The sequence below is a fragment of the Camelus bactrianus genome, chromosome 23 (genome assembly GCF_048773025.1).
Source record: "Camelus bactrianus isolate YW-2024 breed Bactrian camel chromosome 23, ASM4877302v1, whole genome shotgun sequence".
Classification (NCBI taxonomy): domain Eukaryota; kingdom Metazoa; phylum Chordata; class Mammalia; order Artiodactyla; family Camelidae; genus Camelus; species Camelus bactrianus.
Genome location: NC_133561.1, coordinates 22730246 through 22754695, shown reverse-complemented (window position 1 = coordinate 22754695; position 24450 = coordinate 22730246). Strand labels below are relative to the sequence as shown.

General features: G+C 36.5%; 1 protein-coding gene across 5 annotated transcripts in view; it reads right to left on the bottom strand.

The window, feature by feature from the left end:
• Positions 1-24450, bottom strand: part of HMCN1 (hemicentin 1) — a 399863-nt gene that overhangs the window by 51583 nt on the left and 323830 nt on the right. For all 5 annotated transcript variants that reach the window (XM_074351803.1, XM_074351799.1, XM_074351801.1 and 2 more), the window contains 14 exons: positions 24216-24412; positions 20853-20934; positions 19154-19290; positions 15273-15414; positions 14078-14222; positions 13558-13685; positions 13097-13253; positions 11465-11586; positions 11102-11266; positions 9383-9490; positions 8815-8952; positions 8556-8690; positions 4758-5027; positions 2268-2458 (listed from right to left, as the gene is read on the bottom strand). In XM_074351803.1, coding sequence (XP_074207904.1) covers positions 2268-2458; positions 4758-5027; positions 8556-8690; positions 8815-8952; positions 9383-9490; positions 11102-11266; positions 11465-11586; positions 13097-13253; positions 13558-13685; positions 14078-14222; positions 15273-15414; positions 19154-19290; positions 20853-20934; positions 24216-24412 — 2117 coding nt within the window. The remainder of the gene's footprint in view (positions 1-2267; positions 2459-4757; positions 5028-8555; positions 8691-8814; positions 8953-9382; positions 9491-11101; positions 11267-11464; positions 11587-13096; positions 13254-13557; positions 13686-14077; positions 14223-15272; positions 15415-19153; positions 19291-20852; positions 20935-24215; positions 24413-24450) is intronic.

Here is a 24450-nt window from a genome sequence, read left to right as displayed (position 1 = left end):
CGGTCTGCACTCAACTCCTTGGTGATCTCATCCAGTCTTATGGCTTTAAATACCATCTACATGCTGATGAGTATCAGTACGTCTAGCTCAGACCTGTCTTCCAAACTCCAATTATATTGAACTTCTCATTCCAACTCTCTGCTTAGATGTCTAAAAGACGTCTCAAACTCATGTCCAAATCTGAATTCCCAATCTCCCCTTCCTGTTCTACCTGTAGCCTTCACCAGATCAACTGAGGGCTATTTTGTTCTTCCAGGTGTTCATGCCTTTGTTCCTGACATCTTCGTTATTCTTTTTTCTTTTCTTTTTCATACTTTACTTGCAATCTAGCTAGGAAGTCCTAGCTTCGAAGTGTCAAATTCCAGTACAGAGCACAATTTTTCAGTTATACACCACCTTATGTTCTTAAGTTCTTTGCACTCACCTTAACTTCTGTGCCCCAAATATCTAGGGGAGGGACACTCCAGTTTTCTCTGCCTGGGATGACCCTCTCCCAGATATTTGCTTGGCTAACTCTCTCCCTTCAAGTTTTGCTAAAAATGTCTCCTTCCCAAAGGGCACTTACTCTGATTGTGCTATTTTAAAATGTACCCTGTACTCCTCCAACTTCTGATCCCCCTTACCCTCCTCTTCTTTTAGTTTCTGTACCAGTTATTTTCTTCTGACTTGTATATGTTGTTTACTTTTGTTATTGTCTGTCTCCCTCCTCTAGAAAGGATTCTTTTGTTCCCTGATGTAATTATTCCTAAAGGCCTAAATCACTGCTGATCACAGAGAATGTACTCAAAGAATTTGCTGAACTAATGATTGAATGAATGCCTCTGAGTATTAAGATCCATATTTTACACTTTCCTTTGTTTAAGAAAAGTTTTAAGGAAAAAATTTTTTTCATTGAAACATCAAAGAATTGATTGGAAATGCAGCATAAAAACGGTAATCATTCATTATAGATATAATCTAAATTTGGTTGGTTGTATACTATTTTTTTTTAAAGGGCAATCAGGAATACATCAGATTCTCTGTAAGGGTCTCTCCACCCCCACCCCACTTAGCTGTTCTTAAATTCCCAGGTTATGACAATTAAAGTTTTACATCAAAGATTTTATGGAAGTGAAGCTTTTGAAAATCTGGATTGTACATATTATTCACAAACAGACCTCTTCTATCATTTGTGTCCTTCACTGGGTATTTATAAGCTACCTTATTGTTCATATATTTTTCAATGTATCTGAGTCACTGTTTCATTGAAAGTCTCAATTTTTCTTTTCTCATTTAATTTCTTCAGGTCTAAGAGTTATTGAGGGGCCAAAGTCAACATTCTTGAACCTGTGAGTAACCTCCAATAGATACTTACCAGCTTAAAGAAACAGTTTATCCTTATTTTAACAATCCTAAAATCCACATTTTTCACTTTCAGTATCTCTGAAATTCGGATACAGCTTAAAAATTGACTATCTTCTCTAGTTTACTTGACTGTATTTTTCTTCCTTCTCAGTGGTACATAAAATAATGGCGCATCTCACAACTGATGGAAACTAAGATTTGAATAAATACAATTTCTGCTGGTATATGTGTTTGCATTAGGGTCTAATGACATAGCCTGTCACCAGGGCTACTTACCTGGTAATCCCAGGAGTCTGGCTGGCTAAAGGCTGAAATTATACTATGAGCTGAAATCAATTTTATCATTTTAATCTGTTCAAATTTAATTCTATGAAGACTCTGTAATGAAATTTGGGCATTTTAAAGAGTAATGAAAAGGAATAAGATGGGTACAAAAGCTCTGAAAGGCATTCACATTCTACTCATGTTTAATACTTGGTGCCAAGTGTTGACACTCTCAGACCACATGATTGTTTCTTCTAAAGTCACGTGGTGTATGTAGATACAGAGTCCTCTTCAGATGGGCTAATGCTGAAAACTGAGCTGCTTCTGCTAGGTACTGTTTTGCAGACTGGAGAAGTATCACCTAAGAATATTCAAAACCTTCAGCTCACACAGATCTGTAAAATTTTAGTTTCCTTGTCAGTGATTCGAAAGAGTTATCTAAAAACCTGAAAAGAGCAAACAAATTGCTTTTTTGTATTTTACTATTCTTAAACCTGGGATATAAAATGAAATATGTGTACAATTAATATTTTGACTTGATTTTGTAAGAGTATTTTTCTTTCATTATTTAAAAATACATTTCTAAGCCAAGTCACTAAAGGTAAAAAGGTGAATTAATAGCCTGGCTTAATGTACTTATTCATGTTTATTAAACTCACCACCACATTTTCCAGAATGAGTTCTCCATAGGGTTCAACCGTGTATTTTCCTAACAAGTTAGCTAAAAGAACGTTGCCTTTTTTCCAGTGAATTGCTGGTGTGGGGATCCCATCAGCCAGGCACGGAAGGACGGCTTGTGAATTCTCATTGACCGTGTAATGTTCTTCTGCACTCTGGATTCTAGGTGGTACTATGGAGAGTTTTAAAATAGATAATCATTCAGGATGTTGAGTTCAATAATATCTTCATTCACATTGAAAATTAACACACGAAAGACTCTTGAGGGTAACTTGCTAGAAATACTAAAAAAAATTATCAAGATACTTGTTCGTTACTGAGTCAAGACACTTGTTCTTTACTATGAAAGCAACCAGTGTTTTCGATGCCGGCAAGAATTCTAATGGATTTGAACTTGCTGAATATATTTATAATCAGTTTCCTGAAAAAAATGATACAGAACTGGTTAGAAATATCTGGATTTTATTTGGAATTCTGACTTTTCCTTAACTGAATCTCTTCTTTGTAAGCAGAAGTGAAGTGAAATAAAAGCAGTAAAATAAAACGAACAAGAATAACTTAAAAACAATGCTTCTACCATTGTATAATTGCTGGATCTGTATCACAAACATATCGTGAGGACAAACTAGTAAGACTCACTACTTTAAAACACTGTAAAATACTCACCACATGTAAAATATCACAAAATGCTAAAGAAAAAACATTACTGCCATATTTCACATGTGTTACAACAAATGCCAAGTAAAATCGGCAAAGACATTTAATTCAGTTTTTATACTACCACAGAGGAAGTTTTTATAGTGATTTCATAATTCTGTGCAAATACTTGTTGTGTCTCAAAATTGTTCTGAACGGGAATTCAGGCAATATAGAAAGATCAATGGACTATTTCAGGGTACTAAGAAATACCTTAGGGGACTTGGAACTAAGATACTGGCTTCTAAAAGAAAGGCTTAAAAATAGTAAGAATATTTGGCTCAGCAAGCAAAAATATACTCCCCTCCTTAAACAATAAAGTTTGGAATTATTCAAACACATCAGTGAGAAATGGATCAATCTTAATGATATATTTTAAAGTGACAGGCCAGAGGTTAGTTTCAGTAAAAATTATTTCTCTATGATTAAATGAATAAACATACAAATAATATATAAATAATTATATGCATAATCATAGATAACATGGAAAAAACAAAAATCTATTTTGCTGAGTGGTATGTCACAAACATTCAGTTCATTTTTCATTAATTTATGCTGTATTGTCATCATCTCCTTTATCCTGGTTTCCTTGGAGTTGCTATTTTAACTTTGCTAACGATTACAAAGTTGCAACATTAGTACATTTACTTAAATTCTTTCTTTTTCAGAATAAGAATTTTAAAGCTGTGACTTTGTATTTGATTTTAGTTTTGACCACACACCATACATTTTGATATGTGGCATCCTCATTTTTATTACTTTCTAAATAATCTGAAAATAAAACCATATTCTTTGACCTACATGTTAACTAGAATGGTATTTTTTTTTTTTAATTGGCCTGGGATTGGGGTTTTGACATTAAAAGTTCATTACACATTTCTAGCTTTAGGGCATTGTGGGCAGGAATTGTGGCCTGTATTTTTAAATATTATTAACAATTTGTTGTTTAGTGTATGGTCAGTTTTGGCAGATTTTCTACAAATACTTGAAGGAAGGAGTATTATTTATTTGAAGCTAAAGGACTAATGCGTATTAATTAGTTCAATTATATTAAGTGAAAGCAGGTGTAAAATTATAGAAAATTCAAATACACTGGAAGGTAAAAAGCTTTCCCAAATGTTTTTAAAAAGAAAAAGCAGAAACTCATCATTAATACAAGAATTACCTCTGATATTAATAGATAGTTAATTAATTATCCTATCTCTAGTCTTAAAAATATATATTAACAGCTAAAATATTTCATTGCTGATCTTTAGATATTCTGTTGGCTGTCTGAATCCAAAGAAAAAAAGTATTTTTTCTATTATAAAAATATACCTGTAAATACTTTGCCACTTTGAAATAATGAATCAAATAGATCTCCAATTCTCATTAGCTCACATGCCATTTATAATGCTGATTATATGGTGATTAGTTTGGGGCCAAGAGGACTTGCAGAAAAGTAAAGCAGGAAGTCACAAAACCAATGGACCCCTCATAAGCCAAATTATAGACCCCAATAGTCACAATGTGAGGGGACTGGCAACACATTAGTTACCTGGCTTTATTAATAAAATCTTGTTCTTTCTCACACACGTATATGCACACACAAATAAACACAGCCTGCCAAAAACATATCTGAAGGACAAGTGTACCTACACCCCCAACCCTCCCCCTACACAGCCCACTATGAATTACTGTTCTGCATGGTTTTGATCTCCATACGTATTCCTGGTGGCCTTTTCTCTTTGCCATGTGATGTAGCACATCAAAATAACTTATGCTAAACCACCTACCGTGGACAGTGAGCTCGGTGTTCGTGCTGCTTGACCCTGCCAAGTTAGCTGCCATGCACGTGTACTGGCCGGCATCATCAGGCTGAGCAAATGCTATCTGCAGAGCGCCAGAGCTGAGGACACGCTGCCGGACTGACTCCATGATTGCACGCCCATCCTTATGCCACATAATGTCAGGTGGCGGGAAGCCATCTGCCTCACATGGTAGTGTGATGGGCTTATCCACAGCAATGATATGTTCCTTTGGATGGGGGCTGATGACTGGAGGAACTAAAAGACACAAAGTTTAAACCTGTCTTAAAAGCATGACTGTACCACTTACATACTACAGTATTACTCCAGTGAAGTGACATCACACTGAGGAGAAACAAAGCCCTGATTTCATCAAATCATCATCATCAGGTTTGCTACAGTTTGTTTTTGTTGGAAGTCATTCAACCCATTTCAGAAAATTATTCTCTACATGGTTAACAAATGTAAATGATAATATAAGGATATAAACATGGATTCAAAAAGGACTGTGTGGCTAGAAAACAGACTGTGCTGATAGAGGTATTTTCTTTAACATACATGTATTATATGATTCACTTCAGCTACTTAAAGTTTCAAAACAGACCCCTTCAAGGTTTGGAAGTTAACTGTTCAGAGATCTTTTCATTCATGCACTTCATATAGTACTTATGATCTCATGTACAGTGGCCATATTCAACCAAGTATTATTTGAGTGAATCAAGAAGTAAATAAGTAGCTTATAGAGAAGAATTACAGTTAACCTTTGAACATCATCTGCAGGGTTTACAGATGATGACCCTCTGAACTACCAAAAATCTGAATATAACTTATAGTTGGCCCTCTGTGTTCCTGGCACCTCTGGATCTATGGTTTACATCTGTGGATTCAACCAACTTTGGATTGTTTAGTATTGTAGTATTTACTGTTGAAAAAAAATCCATGTATAAATGGACTGACACAGTTCAAACCTGTGCTGGTTTAGGCTTGACTGTAGAGAGATACAGAACTCTTCCTACTTCTTCAGAAAACTGTGGAAGGGCTTATGATAAGGATTTCTCTTCATAGGGTTTACAATGGATTAAATACCAGTCAGGTATTGGACTGGATACTCTACTGAGCTTTGCAGACACGTTAAATAATTATGAGAGGACAACAAAACACGAGTACAAGAGGCAGGAAGGGGAGGATGATACCCTCTGCCACACCCCCTCCTCCCAACCACCAATGCCGGTCAGTGCAAGTCTGGAGACTGTGAGAAGGTGCAGAAGACAGTGACAGTGAAAGTACCTCTTTTAAGACAGTGAAGATCAAAAAAAAAAAAAAATCCTCTGAAATATCTACCACCCATTCAAGACATTCATTGTTACTACATGCAAGAAACAAGAGACCTCTGAGAACGCTACAGACCCAAGCAGTGCCTTGTGCACAGCCAGTCCCAGAGACCAGGAACTGTCAGCTGCATTGCCAGAGGAAAGTGTGGAGAAATGCTCAACCACGAAGATGCCAAATTTTAGGGTACACTAATGGTGATGAGCAAAATAAAATCGGCAAGTTGTGAAAAAATATGCATCACCATGTTAAAATGATTGATTTCAACCAAAATGATCTGGTTGGATTTGTGCTCACTGTTACATATTGTATCTGAATGGAGAGACTCTAGTCAGAATTTTTCATGCCTTCAGAGTATGTGACTATCTCTGGTTACTTTTGGAATGTTGAAACGCTATTAGTTGTTTAATGTGTTTCTATGTCCCATAATTGCTCCGATAACTAATTTTAATTAATTAGTGAATGAAAAACCCTCACAATTCTTTTCTACAACCTCTACATTGCAAAAACCTATTAATATTTCTTGGACATCATCCTAACTGACCTCTCACTTGCATTCAGGAAAGCAGTCTACTCTCTTCTTGAAACACTGTCCTCTCTTAGCCTCCATCTAGTTTCCTCTGTCATCTCTGCCCTCTCCCTCGTATTCTTTTCAGCATTCTCTCTTTTCTCAGACTCAAAACAATGCAGAATCCTGAAGCTTTGTCCTTTGCTTTCTTTCATCCAAATTCTCATCCAGTCTTGAGGACTGAAATACACCAATTACTTCCAAATTTGTATTTTAGACTATACTTCTCCCTTGAGCTCTGAATTGATAAATATTCAACTCCTTTTTAACGTCTCTAGTAGGATTTCTAATAATTTCCCACATCTAACATGATTAAACAGAAGTCATGTTTTCTTTCCTCCAAAATCAGTTCTTCCCCTTGCATTCATTCCCCTGTGGCACTCTCTCCGCTCACTAGCTGAAGCCCAAAGCTCAGGAAACATCACTAACTCTTCTCTTTTCCTAACCTCCCAGTCAGATTCATCAGCAATCCTGGCAATTGCACCTCCCCAAATTTCTTTAATCTGTCCCTTTCCTCATGTACTCCTGCAAATCATACACCCGCTCCCACTCCCAGCCAGCCTACATAACCTGATGCCTAGAGCACTTGAATAGTTCTCCTAGTTCTAGTCTTGAGCTTTTTTGAAACCATTACTTATATAACAGCCAAACAGACCTTCCTAAAACCAAGTAAGAGTCTTGGTTAAACCCTTAAAAGTCTTCAACATTGCAGAGAAGGGAATCTTAACCCTCCTCTGGTCTGCCGGGCCCTCCATGCACTGGTCCTGCCTTCTTTTCTGACTTTCTTCACATTTTGCCAGCCTTCCCACGTTCACCATGGTCAGCCACACTGGCAGGCTTCTCTTCTTCCTTGTTCCTGCCTTGGGGCCACTGCACACGCTGTCCTCTCCCCCTTGGACACTCTGCCACCTTTACATGGCTTATCCCAGGTCATCCTTCAAGTCTCAGCTCTGATACAAGTCCCTGAGGGAAACCTACTTCAACCACTAGTGTAAAAGTGGTCCTCATATTTTCCCACCATTCTCCATCTCAGCCTTCTGTTTTCTCTCTGCATAGAATACGTCAGAATTTATAATTATTTCATTTTTTTGGTAGTTTAGTTTTTTTTCGTTCTCCATACCATTAGGAAAGGATCATGTCTGTAATGTTCAATATATTTCCACTGATTATCCCAATACATATTTGTTGAAAAAAATGTTGAGAAGTTCAAAGAATGTAGATTTATAGTCTGCAGGTAAATAAGCTTAATAAGGTCATTAATTCACCATAGGAAAATCATATTATAAGGAAATTCAAATCAGCTAATGCAAATTCAGTAACTCAGAGCCTATTTCTAGGCCACACCTTCATTCACAAAAGCAACACATGCAAGAAATGAACATTATATCAAGAAAATATCAGTTAATGTGAAAAAACCCCAACTCTGTCTTTAGAATAATTTTTTCTAGCAAGTTGGTTTAATTGCAGTTATGATTATTTTTTTGTTTGATGACATTTTATTATGATTTGCAAATAAAAAAATTAAGATTTGTTTTTTCAAGTGGATATTACAATCCACTGTTTCATAAAGTACCCAAAGGAGTATTATGGAGAGAATGGTTTTAAAAATCACTTTAAACATGTGCTACAATGAAAGAGAGTATCAAAGGGAGGTTCAAAGAAATTCAAAATATCATGAAATGCCTCAGTCTACTTATACAAATAATACCAAGAAACAATCAAGCATTACTTTTTGTTCTTCATAAAGGGAATAAAAAAACAAATAGGGTAATGTAAACGTAAGAATGTTAAGAACTATGGCAGCATAATTACTCTAGATACATGAATTTTCATATACACTGTTACAAGCATCTTTGCAACGAAGACATACAGATTTGTTATTTAGGTACCTTGTACATTTAACTTGATTTTGCCCAAGGCTGTACCAGCTGGATTCTGAGCCACACACATGTAAGTACCAGCATCCTCTCTGACAGCTCTGGAGATCTGCAAGCCACCACGAGGAAGAAGTGCATGGCTTCTACCTACATCACAGTTAAGAAAGCAAAGTGAGATGAATTTCTATTTTCATAAAAAAAAATCTTATAGACTTCTGAAATATAAAACTGACTTGCCATGGTTTTTATTGATATAAACAGTGGTAGGTACCTGCAGTGATGACACTGATGCCTTCTTTCTGCCAAGTGATAAAAGGACTGGGTGTCCCTGTTGCTTCACATGGTAATAAAACGGGATTGTTTAAAATGACGTCTAGTTCACTTGGCTGAGGCTGAATAACTGGAGGCTCTATAATAATTAATCAATGGAAATAAGCAAGGGCATTAGTGAGTGGCATAACTGTCTCTTGTAGTCATGAGGTTAAATATGCCCAAACTCATAATTCCAAAATATTAGTGATTTCATTCTCCCAAGGAAAAGCACCTATTGGCTGTATCGCATTTTTTGAGTCTTGTTACCACAGCTACTTTCCATTAGAAGAACTCCATAGAAAAGACTAAAATTAGAAACAGATCATAAAAATCCAAGAAGAAAAATAATTGAGGGGTTGCTCTGTGTGGTTTGTCATCTGTATTTTTTTTTAAGTCTATTAAAGAATATCAGGCTTTCATATCTCCAAAATGTTACTGTGGTTTATGACTCTAGACAGTACCGCCTTTCAAGAATAAACATACTTAAAAAATACACAAGATTTTAAGGAACAAATAACCTTCCATACCCTGGACGCGAAGGGTCACATGTCGATGTGCAGAACCAGCGGCATTCCTGGCGACACAAGTGTATCTTCCAGCATGGTTTAACTGAGTGGCAAATATTTCAATCGTTCCTAAAAAGGAGAATGTTTTCATGCAGAGTGCATCCCCATTTTTCTGGTTTGATAAACCATGTCTCTTCAATTTTTGTGTTTTCATTCCCCTAGCACAGTGGTACTTGGCTTGTATTCATACTTGTACCAGATGAAGTGCCTAAGGCAGTTTTTTTTAATCACTATTAACAACTTTAGACAAAATTTACAGACCAAAAATTTCACCTGTTTCAATGTACAATTCAACAATTTTCAGTATATTTACAGAGTTGTGCAATTCTCACATTTTAGAACATTTCCATTACCCACAAAATGAAATCTCATTCCATCAATAGTCCCTCCTCACTCCCTACGTCAGCCCTAGGCAATGACTCATCTTTTTGTTTCTGTGTATTTGTCTCTTCTAAACATTTCATACAGACGGGATCATACAGAAGTCTTTTATGTCTGTCCTCTTTAGTAGAGCATAGTTTTTGCTGTAGCACATGTCAATATATTTGTTCTATTTTATTGCTAAATAGAATTTCATCGTGCCAGTTATCCACATTTTGTTTATCCATTCACCAGCTGATGGACGTTTACAATGTTTCGAATTTTGGCCTATCGGGAATAACACTGTATGAACATCTGCATACAAGTCTTTGTGTGGACACAAGTTTTCATTTCTCTGGGCAGATACCTAGGAGTGGAGTTGCTGGGTCCTGTGGTAACTCTGTTTAGCATTTTTAGAAAGTTCTAAACTGTTTTCTTAGCACAGTACTTTGTGCTGAAGAGTAGTTAATTTATATTTTATGATTTTATTTGCTACCAATCTATGCAGATTTCTGAGATAGTCAAGTTCTATCCTGAGAACAAATCTTTCTTTATTTCCCTTCTATTGAAGAAATAAACAAATAATCTGAGAATAATATGCACATACTCATAAAACCCCAGAATGTTCAGGATATTACTTGGTACTTTAGTTTATCTTCAATGTACCTCCATCTCCCCAGTGCAGGATGAATTTTCAGAAACACAAATGTGAATCATCTATACTTTCATTTAGGTGAATTAACTTTTTCTATTTAATACTATAAAATTTTCAGTACTTAGAATTTTATAAATGATGGTTACAAGCACCCTCAAAAACCATCCATCCTATCACTTATCACCCAGCCTTACTTGCTAAATTATAGAAACCTTGAAAGAACCCTGTCTTAGATTTATATCATCAGAAACTCAGTGGAGTACATAGCCTATTTTAGGTACTAAATGTTTGTTAAATGAATGGATATTCTATTTGGAGTGTGTTTCACTCAACGGCAACCAGTGAATTTGTTAAACCTCAGGTTTAGTAAATATGCACATAAAACCCCACTGGTCATGCTTAATATATTCAAATCAGCCTTAGCTATTATCTGTTATTTTGTTTCTAGATTTTTTTTCCTATCCTTTTCCCTAGTTTTCCTCCTCATTCTAACTGTGTATTTTTCCAGATGCCTAAGTCCAGGAATGCAGATGTATTTTTTGTGTGTGTGTTTCTTTCTTAGCTGGATTTTACTCTTTTATTTTGGTGCAACAGAAGTCCAGGTAAGGCCATCCATTAATAACTAATTCAATCAACAGATGTGTAGTCAGTGAGTGTGGTCTCACCTGAGGACAGAATTCTATAGCTCTCTCCTCGGGGAAGCAGCCCTATACCGTTCTTTGTCCAGTGAACTGAGGGGGCTGGCACTCCGGAAGCGGTGCAGGTGATCACTGTTGGGGCGTGTCTGATGACTAGGAAGTCCGTAGGCTCATCAGCTATGGAAGGTGGAACTAAAACAACAACCAAAAAGGAAGAAAACTACACGTTTCTAAGCCTTAGAGATTTCCAAAGCCTTACCACACGTCTTTCTCTCTCTCCACTGAAAGTGAATGTTTGGTAAGTAGAAAAGGAAGCCCTCCTGGCCGCAGTGGAAGGACGAAATGATACCGTTAGAGTAACGCTCAGTCCGCACGCTAAGCCAGTTCTACCTTGGACAGCGAGATCCATGGTTCTCTTATCCTCTCCGGCATCGTTTGTCACTGTGCACTCATAAGTTGCCGTGTCATCCACAGACGGGGAAATAATTACTAGTGACCCTGAAGAAAGGAGCCTAGGGGAGAGATTTTAAAGCAATGAGGTGCAATATATCAGTTTTGACAAATGTTTCCAGTTGGTTCAATGTGGTACCATGTTGTGAACTGAGGGAAATGGAACTTTTTCCTCATGTTAAAACGAGCATCAGTTTATGTACCAGACTTTGAGTTCATATGACAGTGGGTTAATAGGGCTTCAACCTTGATATCTGCAGGAAGCAGTGGTGTAGAATGATCATCTTAAGAGGGAAGCTTGCATTTTCTGAATGCTTAAAGCACGATCAATCATGCTTCTCAGGTGCAATACAGTGAAATGAGTACACTGATGAGAGCCACTGTTTATTGAGCATTGAATGCATTCCTGGCACCATCTCAAATGCTGCACATAAATTATCTCTAAATTTCACAATAACTTTGCAGATTGGTATTTGGTTATCTCCACCGACAGATGGGTTACTACAAGCCTATCTGTCTTGCACCTTTCCCTACTTCACATGTCTCCTTATATGTGTTGGATACCTTGGAGATGCAGAGTACATATATCAAGGAGTCTTTTCCTTAACTTTTTATCAGCTTAAAACTAAACTGATCAGGATCACTTCAAGTGCTTAGAAGGTTGAATAAATGCACATACATTATTTAATAAGAATAAGAATTATTTAATAAGAATCTAAATAAGAATATCTGTTTTCTTACTTCAAACTATGCACTGATAAAGAGAAATGATTTAACAACAATGTATTTGACCTGCTTTTTTATTCGAGAGCATTGTACATTTTCCACATAGTGTATACTTTCAAGTCACTAAATCCCCAATGTCCAAAGATTAAGAGGGTGAGAAAGAGAGAGTAGCAATAGAATTTTAAGTGAAACACTCCTTGCTTTGTATTTCCTGATGTATCAGAATTGATTTTTGTCAAGGCAGATCTATTAAGGACATTTGTTTTTAGTAATATGGCAAATCCTCTGACAAGATGTCTATTAACTCGAGAAATGAGAAATGATGCTTATCTAAAGCATTGGAAATTCCTTAATATGATGTCATATTAACAGCAATAGTAGTAAAGCTGGAAGGATACAAAAAATTGGAGAAAACACTGTTACTCCTCCCCACGCATGCTGCTAAATACCTAAATTGTATTTCAAGGTATAAAATTTGATTTTTATTCTGCAACCAAAGCTTGTATTATTTTTACAGAATAGTTTTTCTTTCATACCAAATGGTATTTTTTTATCCTTTTTAAAAATAAAATTCCAAAAGGTGCTAAAAAAAAATGAAAGCAGAATGGAAATCTAATCCTGTAGAGCTCACTGACAGTTATCCACAGAGCTATGGATACAGAGGTTATACCTATAATTCAGAAAAAAGATTTTAGATTGAAAAACTAATCCCATATTAAGGAAAAACAACATACTCTACATACTAGCTAATTCTTCATACTTTATTTGCTGCTTAAAATGGTAATTCTTTAAAAAAAATATGATTCTAAATAGTAGGTGTGATTTTCCACTTAGGTTATTCCTTACCTGTACGAACTTTGATTTTGATCCAGGTTAAGAAGATGCCCGTTTTTCCTCCAGTTGATTGATGGTTTTGGTATCCCAGAGGCCTCACAAGCCAGTGTAGTCTGAACATTTATGGTTACAGTTATGTTGGTAGGACCCAGAGCAATGGATGGAGGAACTAAAATGAAGCCACCAAATAAGAGAGAAACAGATTCAGCAAGTAGTATGCCACTTGAGATGTTTTTGCCAAAGTGAAATTGATCACTGGTAACTTGCTTTATAGTTATGGACACAATAAGGTTCTGTGAATTTACTTATTGTTGTCATGATGCTATCATAATGGGTCTCGACTGTTCATAACATAGTGTAATTCATCTAAACAGCACTGGGTGTGACGGTCTTTACGTTATGATCTTACTGGTTTAGGCTATCAAAGGACACCTGACCCAAGGATGGGATGTTGTTCATAAAAGTATGTTTACCATGGACCTGTACATCTATTCGCCTGCGATCTGTCCCAGCAGCATTGGTGGCCATACACAAATATCGCCCACTGTCAGTGACATGTGCTGACTGGATACGAAGGAATCCGTTTTCCAGGATGGAGTATCTATAAAGAAAGATTACAAGTGAAGTCCCCTGAATCAGCCTTTCCGATTATGCACATTTTGACTGAGAACATTTCAAAAAGCTCAGTTAAATCCATTTTCAGTCTTTCTCCTGCTTCATAAATTTACAATACCCTTGGGGCAAAAAAAAAAAAAAAAAGATATCCTGCAAAGGTACATAGTAGATGGGCTTGTGATCGTGGACAGATTATAATCATGTTTGGAACATAAACCTTAGGAATTATGCTTTTAAAATACTATGTTTTGATTCTCATATTAAAATGAACAGACCCATTCCAAACATCACAAGGGCCAGCAAATGCAGTAGAACAAAGATTCAAAAACTTATAATTCATTTCTTACAGAATTTTGCATCCTTTCCCAGAACCATTACCTTGCATGATTCCCAGATAGAACAGCTCCATCCTTTCTCCATGTGATCCTTGGAGTTGGCACACCTTCCGCAGAGCATTCCAATACAGTTGACTTATTTAAGTGAATGACAAGACTCTGGGGGCCACTCTTTATGCTTGGAGGAACTGCACAAGAGATGCATGTGGAAAACTTCATCTCTATCAATAACATAGCCTGAACTAAGACTCTGAAGAGGTAACACAAGGTGAGATTTCAGTCAAGGTATGGCTTTGCCTGCAGCTAATTCACTTTTGTATTAACAGAATTGGGGTTGAATTCCCAAAGTCTTACTCAAGCTAAGATTTTACTTTAAAATGTATTTAAAAATGAAGAGTAGATGGGGGAAGGGGATTTTAAATCCCTGATATGGTGTGCGAAATCTGCCTTTCTATGAGAGAGGCTTGAAGAGAATAAAGATCAGCTCTGGTATGACACAAATTAAAGATGATACTTCTTATTTCTCTTTGGCCAAATAATGGTCAGAGAATGTTAACACTGGAACAACTTCACTTTAAATAAAGAACAGGCAGTGGGCTCTTTTAACAAAAAGCACATCTGTGATTAATCATGCAAGTCTCAGAGCATGTATTTTATTAATCATTGAGTTCATATGGGAATAGAAAACTTGAATTTTAATTTTCGTGTTAGAGATACTAGCTCTATGGGTCACCCAATATCTTGTAAAGTTTCATATATTAAAAATCCAATGGGACTGTTTTGGGGGAGAAGTCTGTATCACATTCCTGAAATTTGGCAAATTCTACTGTTTAGATTTTATATTTGAGAAAATTACAGTTCTATGGCAGTCTCTGTCCAGCACATAGTCAAACACTGACATTAATAAAGGCGATTAAATAACTGGTCACTCGTCATCCAGATATTTAGTGTATTAACTTCCCCAGTGGCTCTGATCTAAATGACACAAAACATCAGGATATGCTAACAGCTGTACACATATTATCCTCTAAGATAAAGTAATGTATCTTTAATTACTTTCTGAAATTGAGTTAGTCTGAATATAGCTACTGTACAAATATCACGTTGTCTTTTTCAGAAGAAATAAGATAATTACAAGAATTCATTTAGTATGCTCATAAAAAACAAAAATGTCATCATCTCTTTGAATGCCCTTGGCTAAATTTTAATATTGTGAAACAGTGATTAATTTTTCTTACCATTGACAGTGAGAATAAATTCTCTTGTAGTCTTTCCTGCAATGTTGCTGGCAACACAGGTATAATTGGCTGTATCACCCAGATCTGCATTATTAACTTGCAAGTATCTCCCTCCAGATAGGATTCGTACTCGAGGTGTTGCCTGGATTAAATTTACCAATAAAATGTCAGGAAAAGAAAATATAAAACATTACTTTACATCCTCAAACATAACTACAATGAACTGCAGTGTGCCTGTCTCCTGGTACCTTTGTTGGCTCCCCTCAACCATTATCCTGGTGTCAAATTAGCCACATGGGTCACCCAATACACCTTGGGAATTAGTTCAATGAGTGTGGTGCAGCCAGGGCCTCCAGTTCTCCACAGTGACGGCCACAATAATCCACTCAAGGATGGACAGGTCTAGAGTTGGGTCCAGCAGAGGCCCCCGGAAGGACGCTGCTGGAAGTGTTGGGGAATAAGGCGGATTTTTACTGGAATCTCTGGTAGTGAGAATGACATAAATCTGGCGGCCACCTCATACTCATGTGTGGACAGCTTGCTCTGAATCTAAGACACAAGCTGAGCTGAGATTCAGAGAAAGGACACAGATGTTCTATTACATGATTAGAGCCTCTGGATCTAGTAATGCCTAAAGCTTAAGTTTGCCAATTACTGTAGCTAATAAATATCCTCCTTTTTCATTCAAGTTGGTTTGAGTTTGAGTTCTGTCACTTAAAACTCAAAGTTTCCTGACTAATAAATTCACTTTCGTTAATTTAGAGGAAAAACAATCCTTTAATACGTTTTAAGTAAGTAAATAAACGATTTTAGTCTATAAATATTTGTTAAGCATTTATTTTGTGTCCTGACTTGGGACCAAGAATTATGAAAATATAGAGATCTTATATTGAAATCAAATGCTGAAATATAATGACACCTAATCTCTGCTATTAAGTCCAACTGGGCACTGTTCATAAACTTTAAAAAATGCCAGGTAGCATCAAAGATTGATATTTTCTGATTGTGCCTAAGTGGGACTACTTCAGGAAGAGCCCAAATAAGATTTTTCTATCATATCGGCTCTGTCCTAGATAAATACATATTTCTAATGAAAAAAGTTGTTCATGCTAAGATAGTTTAGGTCCATTTATTTTAAAAGTCTACACATTTGTCTTTAGGCCTTTCATTGCCACTATAGGGGCTATCAGTAATAAACTTTTATTACCTCTGATGAAAATAAGTGATTTCTTAAACATGTATGGCAAGTTCTATAAAATATACTTTAATTTTTAATTTTTATATGGGTATAGCAGGATTTCAGAGTTGATTCTCAGAACGTATTTCTTCCATGAACATCAGTAATTTCTGCTAACTTACTCATTTTCACTACGATTTTCTCCAATTCTCTTTCCATTTACTGCCAGTGTTTCTTCCAAATTTGACTTACTTCCTCAGATAGAACTTCACTCTCAGGTATGAACTTGCTGCCTTCTCCACTGAGAAAATCAAAGCCAGATGCCTGCACTTCTCCCTCCTCTTCCTGTTTATGAATATGCAACCTTCCTTTCTATTTTCCCAGCTCTGTGGAAAAAGGTCAACCCTTCTGTCCAAGACTAATCTCTTGACCTGTGTGATCAGGGTCCAATTCCTTCTCCATTGAACACAATCTGACCTATACCCTGTAAACTTCTCTTTCTCTTCCTATATCTTCAATCTCTTTTAGTAAATAAACATATATAAATCTCTTTTAAGAAATTTTAATTTTTTTTTTTTTGGAGGGGAGGTAATTTGGTCGGTCAATCTATCGATCTACTGATCTATCGATCTATCTAATGAAGGTACTGGGGATTGAACCCAGACCTCGTGCATGCTAAGCACTCACTCTGACCACTGAGCTATACCCTCTTCCACAAATCTCTTTTATATTTAAAGAACAGTTCACAATTATTTCCACTTCCTCTTCTTTAACTCCCCCAACAACTGTAACCTGTCTCTTACTTTGATCCCTCTACTGAAGAACCACAGTCCAGAACTTTAATCACTTTTATATATTGCCAAAGCCAATGGACACAACTCAATTTTTATCTTAACACAGACTGTTAACCACTCCCTCCTCCTTCCCTGGTTTTCAGTACACCACTCTCTCCTATACTTAATCCTATCTCTTTTGATTTCTCTGTCTCAGTCCCATTCTTCTCTCCCTCCTCTGCTCACCTTTTGTCAGTAGGCTTTCTTCTCATTTATAGGTCGTCTCACACTGTGTGCTTTCTGGTCAACCTCATACAAAGCACTGGTTTCAACAACAGTTTATACCATTGAGGACCATCAAATGAAAGATGTTTTGTATGAAATATGGGCCCATATTTCTTAGTGCTTTTTAGAATCTCCTCTTGGATAATATATAGGTAAGTCAAACTCAAAAGATCTAAAACTGAACTCACCTAACTCACCTATTTTTTTCATAACTGTTCAACTCACCCTGTCCCCACACTGACATCACTTAGTCACATCTGAGATTACTTGAACTTCTCCATCATCAACATTCACTCAGTCCCTATCTGGATAGCTAATGGTTTAGAGTAAAAGGCACACTTGGGAGACAAGACTATGGAGGAAAAGTCAGAGCATGAAGGGCTTTGTAAGCCAAGCTGGATGGTTTACCCTGAATCCTGAAATTCATGGAGAATCATCAAAGGATTTTAATCAAGGTCTACTCCAGCCATATCAAGGTACTTGCAGTTCCTGGGGCAGCAGCATTCCTTTTCCTGCAATGGCTTTGTGCATGCCCATCACCTATGTGTGGAATCCCCTTCTTCCTCATTCAACACTGACCTAATATTTAAATTGAGCCCATCCTTTCCCAGAGGCTTCCTTGGGCTATTCTTTACCCTTCAGTCTGGGCTACTTGCTTCTCTCTGTGTCCATAAAATGCTGTATATCCCTCTAACATACTTTATCAGCAGAATCAATTCTATAATCTTTGATTCACTTCTGTATATTTTCAGATAATCTGTGAGCTCCTTGAAGATTAAGTCTACTCTCAGTAGCAATCGTAGTGCCTGGCATTATAGTAGGTACACAATAAACAGAGAAACTGAGGCATGAGAGTGTTAAGTGATATGCATGACGATTTAACATGTAAGTTACTCTCAGTTAGAATCCAGTCTCTCTGTATTTGGTGTTTATGTGTTTTGGTGGTGGCGGAAGTCATTCTGCCTTGGTTATTAGGGACCTAATTTCCTTTTAGTTAGGTAAAGTGTGCCACAATAGGTTATACTAACAGGATGAGGGAGAACAAAGGAGGGAAAAAAGATAAGTAACTACTAGGTTAAGGACAATCAGAGTATTCAAAGTCAAGCCAACCCTATCAGGCTTAGGATCCTGGGATGTGACACTCTGTGACAGCAGACAGGTATCACCTGAGCACAGGAACCTTTAGACAGTCAGTAACTGTATTCTACAAGAATTCCAGTCCTACACTCCTGGTGTTACCCAGATCCTTGGGATCACTCCTGCGGTCCAAGTTTAGACCAAGGAAATTCAGAAACAGGTTTGCCCTAGGGACTTGGCAAGACAGGCAGTTCTCTTAAGACCCTGATGATTTCTTCTTTCTCAAGTAAAGACATAGCTGAGTGTTTCCATCCAACTTTATGGGCTCCAAGAGACACATATTTGGGCCAATTTACAGTGTCTAAATGAAAATACCCGTCTTCTGACTCATAACTAGCTACTAACCACCCCAGCAAAGGCAGAGAAAAGAAGGCTGATTAAAGGACTCTGTGCTTACTCCTGCAATGCTGAATAACTAGTAGCTTGATGCTCTTTGCCTAGCAGGGACTCTGATTTTTGGCTGATTTTTTTTTTCTCAAAACAAATCTGTGGAACTTGGCAAGATTTACCTGTAACCGTTCTCCGTTTTTAAGCCAAGTAATTACAGGTGGAGGCACTGCATCCGATTTGCATTCCAGTGTCACTTGCCTGTTCCGTAACACAGTGAAATCCTGGGACTCGTCAGCTCCAGCAATGTTAGGGGGTACTGGGTGTGGGAACAAATACACCAAAGACTTTTAACAAACGTGATGGAAAACGATCTGGGTTATCTTAGGTGTTCAACGAATGTTTCTGCTGTACGAAATGAGAAGCATAAACTTGAAACACTACTCAATTTATAGTACAGTGATTACAAAGAGTGAAGTGCTTTTCTAAACCTTATTCAGTGCTTCACACACATTAATGGAATTCTTCCAATGGCTACATGAATGATAGGGAAGTAATATAACCACATTTTATTACCATTTAACAGGTAAAGAAACTCAGGCACAAAGAAAGGATTCCTTGTCCAGGTCTACATGTGGCAATACTTTTCTCTGAAAATCACATTTAAAAACTACTAAATTAGTGTCTGTCTATCATAATATAAAGAAATGTATACATTTTTATTACCATGCAGAAAGGTAGAGGGGTAAAATAGGGATAAAGGATTAAGAGATACAAACTACTATGTATAAAATAAATAAGCTACAAGGATATATTACACAGTACAGTGAATATAGTCAGTATTTTATAATAACTTTAAATGAAGTATGATTTATAAAAATTTTGAATCACTGTGGTATACACCTGAAACTAATATAATATTGCAAATCAACTATGTCACAATTTAAAAATGTATCTTTTTTATATGACTCAATTATATACACAATTTACATGTCAATTAATGGCAGGTCTAATTTGTGTGCAGGACTAGCGGGGGAGGGGGACCTCAAACAATATAACAGCCCTATGCCTGCTCATTTGGGCTATAAAGATCTTCTGTTAAGCTTTTTAAATGTTTCTCCCCATGAAGAGTAATTTGCATTTCTATGTCAAAATAGTACTGGCCACAGTCTAATTGGCTTAACTTTTCTAGAAGGTAATTTGGTCTTAAAATGTGTACGGGTGTGCATGCGCACACATATGTGCATGTAATCAAGCAAGTGTGCTTACAGCAATTCATCAAAACAAAATAATTAAAGGGACAGGCTAAAACATATATAGAAGATATTTCTAACAGTGTTGCTTATATTGGTGAAAACATAGAAACAGCCTAAATACCCAAAATAAGGACTGTATTAAATAAATAATGGCATATTCATAAAGTGGGACATCATGCAATCACTAAAAAAGTAGTATTATAAGAATATATTTTTTGACATGAAAACATGTTCGCCATACTACTAAGTGAGATAAAAAAATTAAATACTTCATGCTCTATGATTGCATTTCTGTGACAAAACATTCATATGTAAAAAGGTCTTACCTTTGTGTAGTGGAATTAGAAATGATTTTTATTTTCGTTTTTATCATACTTTATATTCTGTTATTTAAAATCAGTGACTACGAATTATTTGTACAGGAACAAAACAACCCCCCAAAAAATCCATGAAACTATTCCCCAAAGCCCTTGACCAAATATAAAAATCAGATGTGCAAAATACTTATTTCCTGATACATGAACAAATCTCTATGATGTGCTATGTAGTCACCCTGCGTTCCATAAATTAGCTTCTGATTAGGTATCAGTGTATGTCAAACTCCAGGACATTCTGCTAAATTTACCGTGCACTCTCACTAAATATTCTTTATCATCGTCTCCCGCGGGACTGGAGGCCAGACATGTAAATCTTCCTGTATCTTCCACCTACGAAATTCAAAGAAATGAATCACACAATGTCAATGTTTTGGTGATGAGAATAAATATGCATTAGAAAGAATATAAAAGTCTCACATAAAGCAAGATATCATTAAGATACACAAGGACTGAAATTTTTCAACTGTTCTAACATTTGCGATTAGCACTCTGACACTGAGTATTGCTTGGCATCTCTGTTACATGTAAATCTACTTGACACAGATTTAACAGGATTTTAGTATTTGATCTCAGAATATTTGCATGTTAGGCATATTTAATGATCTCAGAAAAGGCAGATATACAGAGGGCCCAGCATGATACTTGACAGATTAGATACTACTCAGTATTTACTGAAGAAATTAAGTATTTATGGATTAAAGTTGCAGACTGAGAAGTTCTACTGGAGTCTTCCTGAAGAAAATAAAGTATATTAACCAGCCAATCAACCAGACAGACAAGCAAGTAAATAAAACATCAAGGGACTTAAATAAAGCACATTAATTAATACGACGTTTTTAATCTACCTTTGACATACATGGTGAAACAAAACAGCAATATTATGTAATTTGGCTGTAAATAGGTCAGGCTGACAGCAAAAATCTACTATTTTCTGACTGAAACCAGAAACATTTCTTTAAAACTCCCCAATGCATAGTTTCCACTGGAGGTGTTAGTCTTCCTTCACGTCTGACGCTGTGTATTACTGTGAAAAATGTATTTCGGAAAAGCAGAACAATTTTGTTTTCATTTATTTCATTACTTCAACAGTCCTAGAATCCTGGGAATTTTTAAATTCTTACATTCAAAACTGACTTTAGAGGTAATGGAAAAACTTTTTAATAGGTTGCAAAAACTCCTTTGAAAAAAACCTAAGACTAGCATGGTAAGACGAGTACATTTGGAAACTATTCAATACAACTTTATAAGAATGACAGTCATATCATTCTTAAATTGAGAGTTCAAAGTGACACCCCACTGCTCAGAGAAGAATTTCTGGGTTTCTCACTGTATCTTTAAAACCTCTAACAGTCAACTCCACCAACTCAGTTTATTCCTAAATGATATTGCCCCCTCCACTGATCTTGACTCAGTCACACTTGCACCATCATTCATGACTGTTCTTTTTTTAAATTGAAGTATAGTCAGTTACAGCGTGTCAATTTCTGGTGTACAGCACAATGTCCCAGATTCATGACTGTTATTAAATCTTGCCACCTCCAAGAAACATTTCCAGACAACTTACGCCCTTCTGAATGTCGACAGTTATTATTAGTAGCCACGTTTTCTAAAGTGTGTCTTGTTAATAGGGTGTTTGAAAAGTGATAGTTGATCAGGTTTCTTCAGAGTAAGATTTTGCAGAGGTGTTGACAGGCATTATGTCTCACAAAGGAGGGGAAGGTACAGTACCTGAAGTTTTTCAAATCTTTTTGCTCACAGAATTATTCCCCCTTTGGAATAAATCACAGAGTGAGGGTCTGACAGAAAATGTCTTAGCAAACTCTTGTCTTTACCACATAATTTAGAATTTGCAAAGCATCCATTATGTATCATGTACAGCTATGTTACAGGTACATACACAAAAAGACAAAGTTCAGGTCAGTAAAATATAATTTAGTAACAAGTGCTATAACAGATACGCCCCAAATGCTATGAAAACACAGAGGGGCAGAGGAACTTAGAGCAGTCTTGGGACTTGATACTATTTAGGTTTTCAATTCTCTAATGTTTTTAATGGTTTTCTTGTTGTTTCTTTCCCTAATTTTATCAAATGCGTAGTTTTATTTCTCCTAGACAACTGGAAACGTCTTGGAGGCTGAGAAATGTCCCAGGTATTACCTTTGTATATGTGTGTCACCGTGTAACACTCCATGGAAACTTTGTCTTCCTTTGTTGTAACTTAACTTTTCATCCTTACATTTAAGAGCCTATGTAATGCAACCTTAACTTTCCCTTGAAGCTTTATTTACCATGATTCTTTTATGTTTATGGTTCTAGTCCATACACTTTCCTGTCTCCATACAATTCCTTATGTTACAAAATTCTTTTGCTTCCTTTTTGGTCTGTTGACATTATAATATGCAAGGGGTTTGATTCAGTAAGTGGTTTGATAGTTAGACCTGAGATTTCTCTGGATTACTGAAATGTTTGGCGGAGAGGAGATGGGGAGGGACAGTGTGTTCTCCTTAATGTTAGAAACAAGAACTGGGTTGAGTTTCACTGGCCTGGCATTTGCACCAGACCCAGGGCTGAGACCAGCTTCCTCACTGAGCAGCGTTAATGACTTGGCCAGCGACTATTTAATCTCTCCATGTCTGTTTCTACATTTGTGTAAAGGGTATAAAGACACTGCCTCCCAGAGCCATCATGATGGGGTGACAGAACCCACAGCTGAACATGAGACTGACACGATTTATGATCCTTTGCTCTCTTTTCTAGCTCCCTTTCCTTCCTCTTTCTACAGTGAAAATGCACACAAAATATGATTAGCTAAGTTGTTATTCTACTTTTAAAGAAATGATGATTATAAGGCAAATAAAAAGCAGCAGCAACAACAATAATTCTAACTCCATTTCAGCATCACTACATGCTGGTGGCACCAGTCTAAGCACATCATGTTAGATAATCTCTAAATGCCCAAGTATATAAAAATGATATTATTTCTACTTTTATGCTCAGTTTACAGATGAGTGCAGTAGGAAGCATATGGATAATATCTGTAACATAAGGTTTGCCTTTGTTAGTAGAACAGAATACTGTAACAATAAGACATCCCAGACATACTTCTCTTTCATATATTTACATTTCAGATTAATTTCCTTAAATACAAACTAAAAGAACAGTCAATTTTATTGAATTGATCATTTTTAAAAAAATTCTGTCTTCAGATTTTCATGTCCACTCGTTCATTCTGGAGATCAAAAGTGCTCTTTGAAGCCTCATACATACATACTCTGGATTGCTTTCTGCCAGTTCTGTAAAGAGCTACACGGCACAAATTAAGAGCTTCAGGAAATACATGATCACTTACAGCACTGTGAAAACTTGCAAAATCAATGTGACAGTATCTGGCTTTCTTCTGAGTTTAATAGGATAATTTCACTTCCTTTTAATCATGTTACCTTGTAAGTGTCTACCCAATCATGCATGTCATAGAACCAATCTACCCTTGCTAAAGTTACAGAGTTCTGTGATACATTCAGATTCAAAGACAGTTTCTCTAACATTTCTCTTATGTTAGCAAAGGAGAAGTTTAACCTAGGATAAAACAGCTGTATGAACTTTGAACTTACCTGAGCACTAGATATTCGAAGTACTTCTCCTCCTCCAAGAATTTGCACCTGATCCATCTGTGGAAGGGGCCGTCCATCTTTCATCCAGGTAATTTTAGGAGCTGGGATTCCCGAAGCAATGCAGGTAAGTTCAAGTGGATTATTAACAATTACTGATAACTCCATAGCTTCTTCAGGTCCATTGATATGAGGTGGTTCTATTTAAAAGGAATTAAAAACAACAAGAAAATAAATC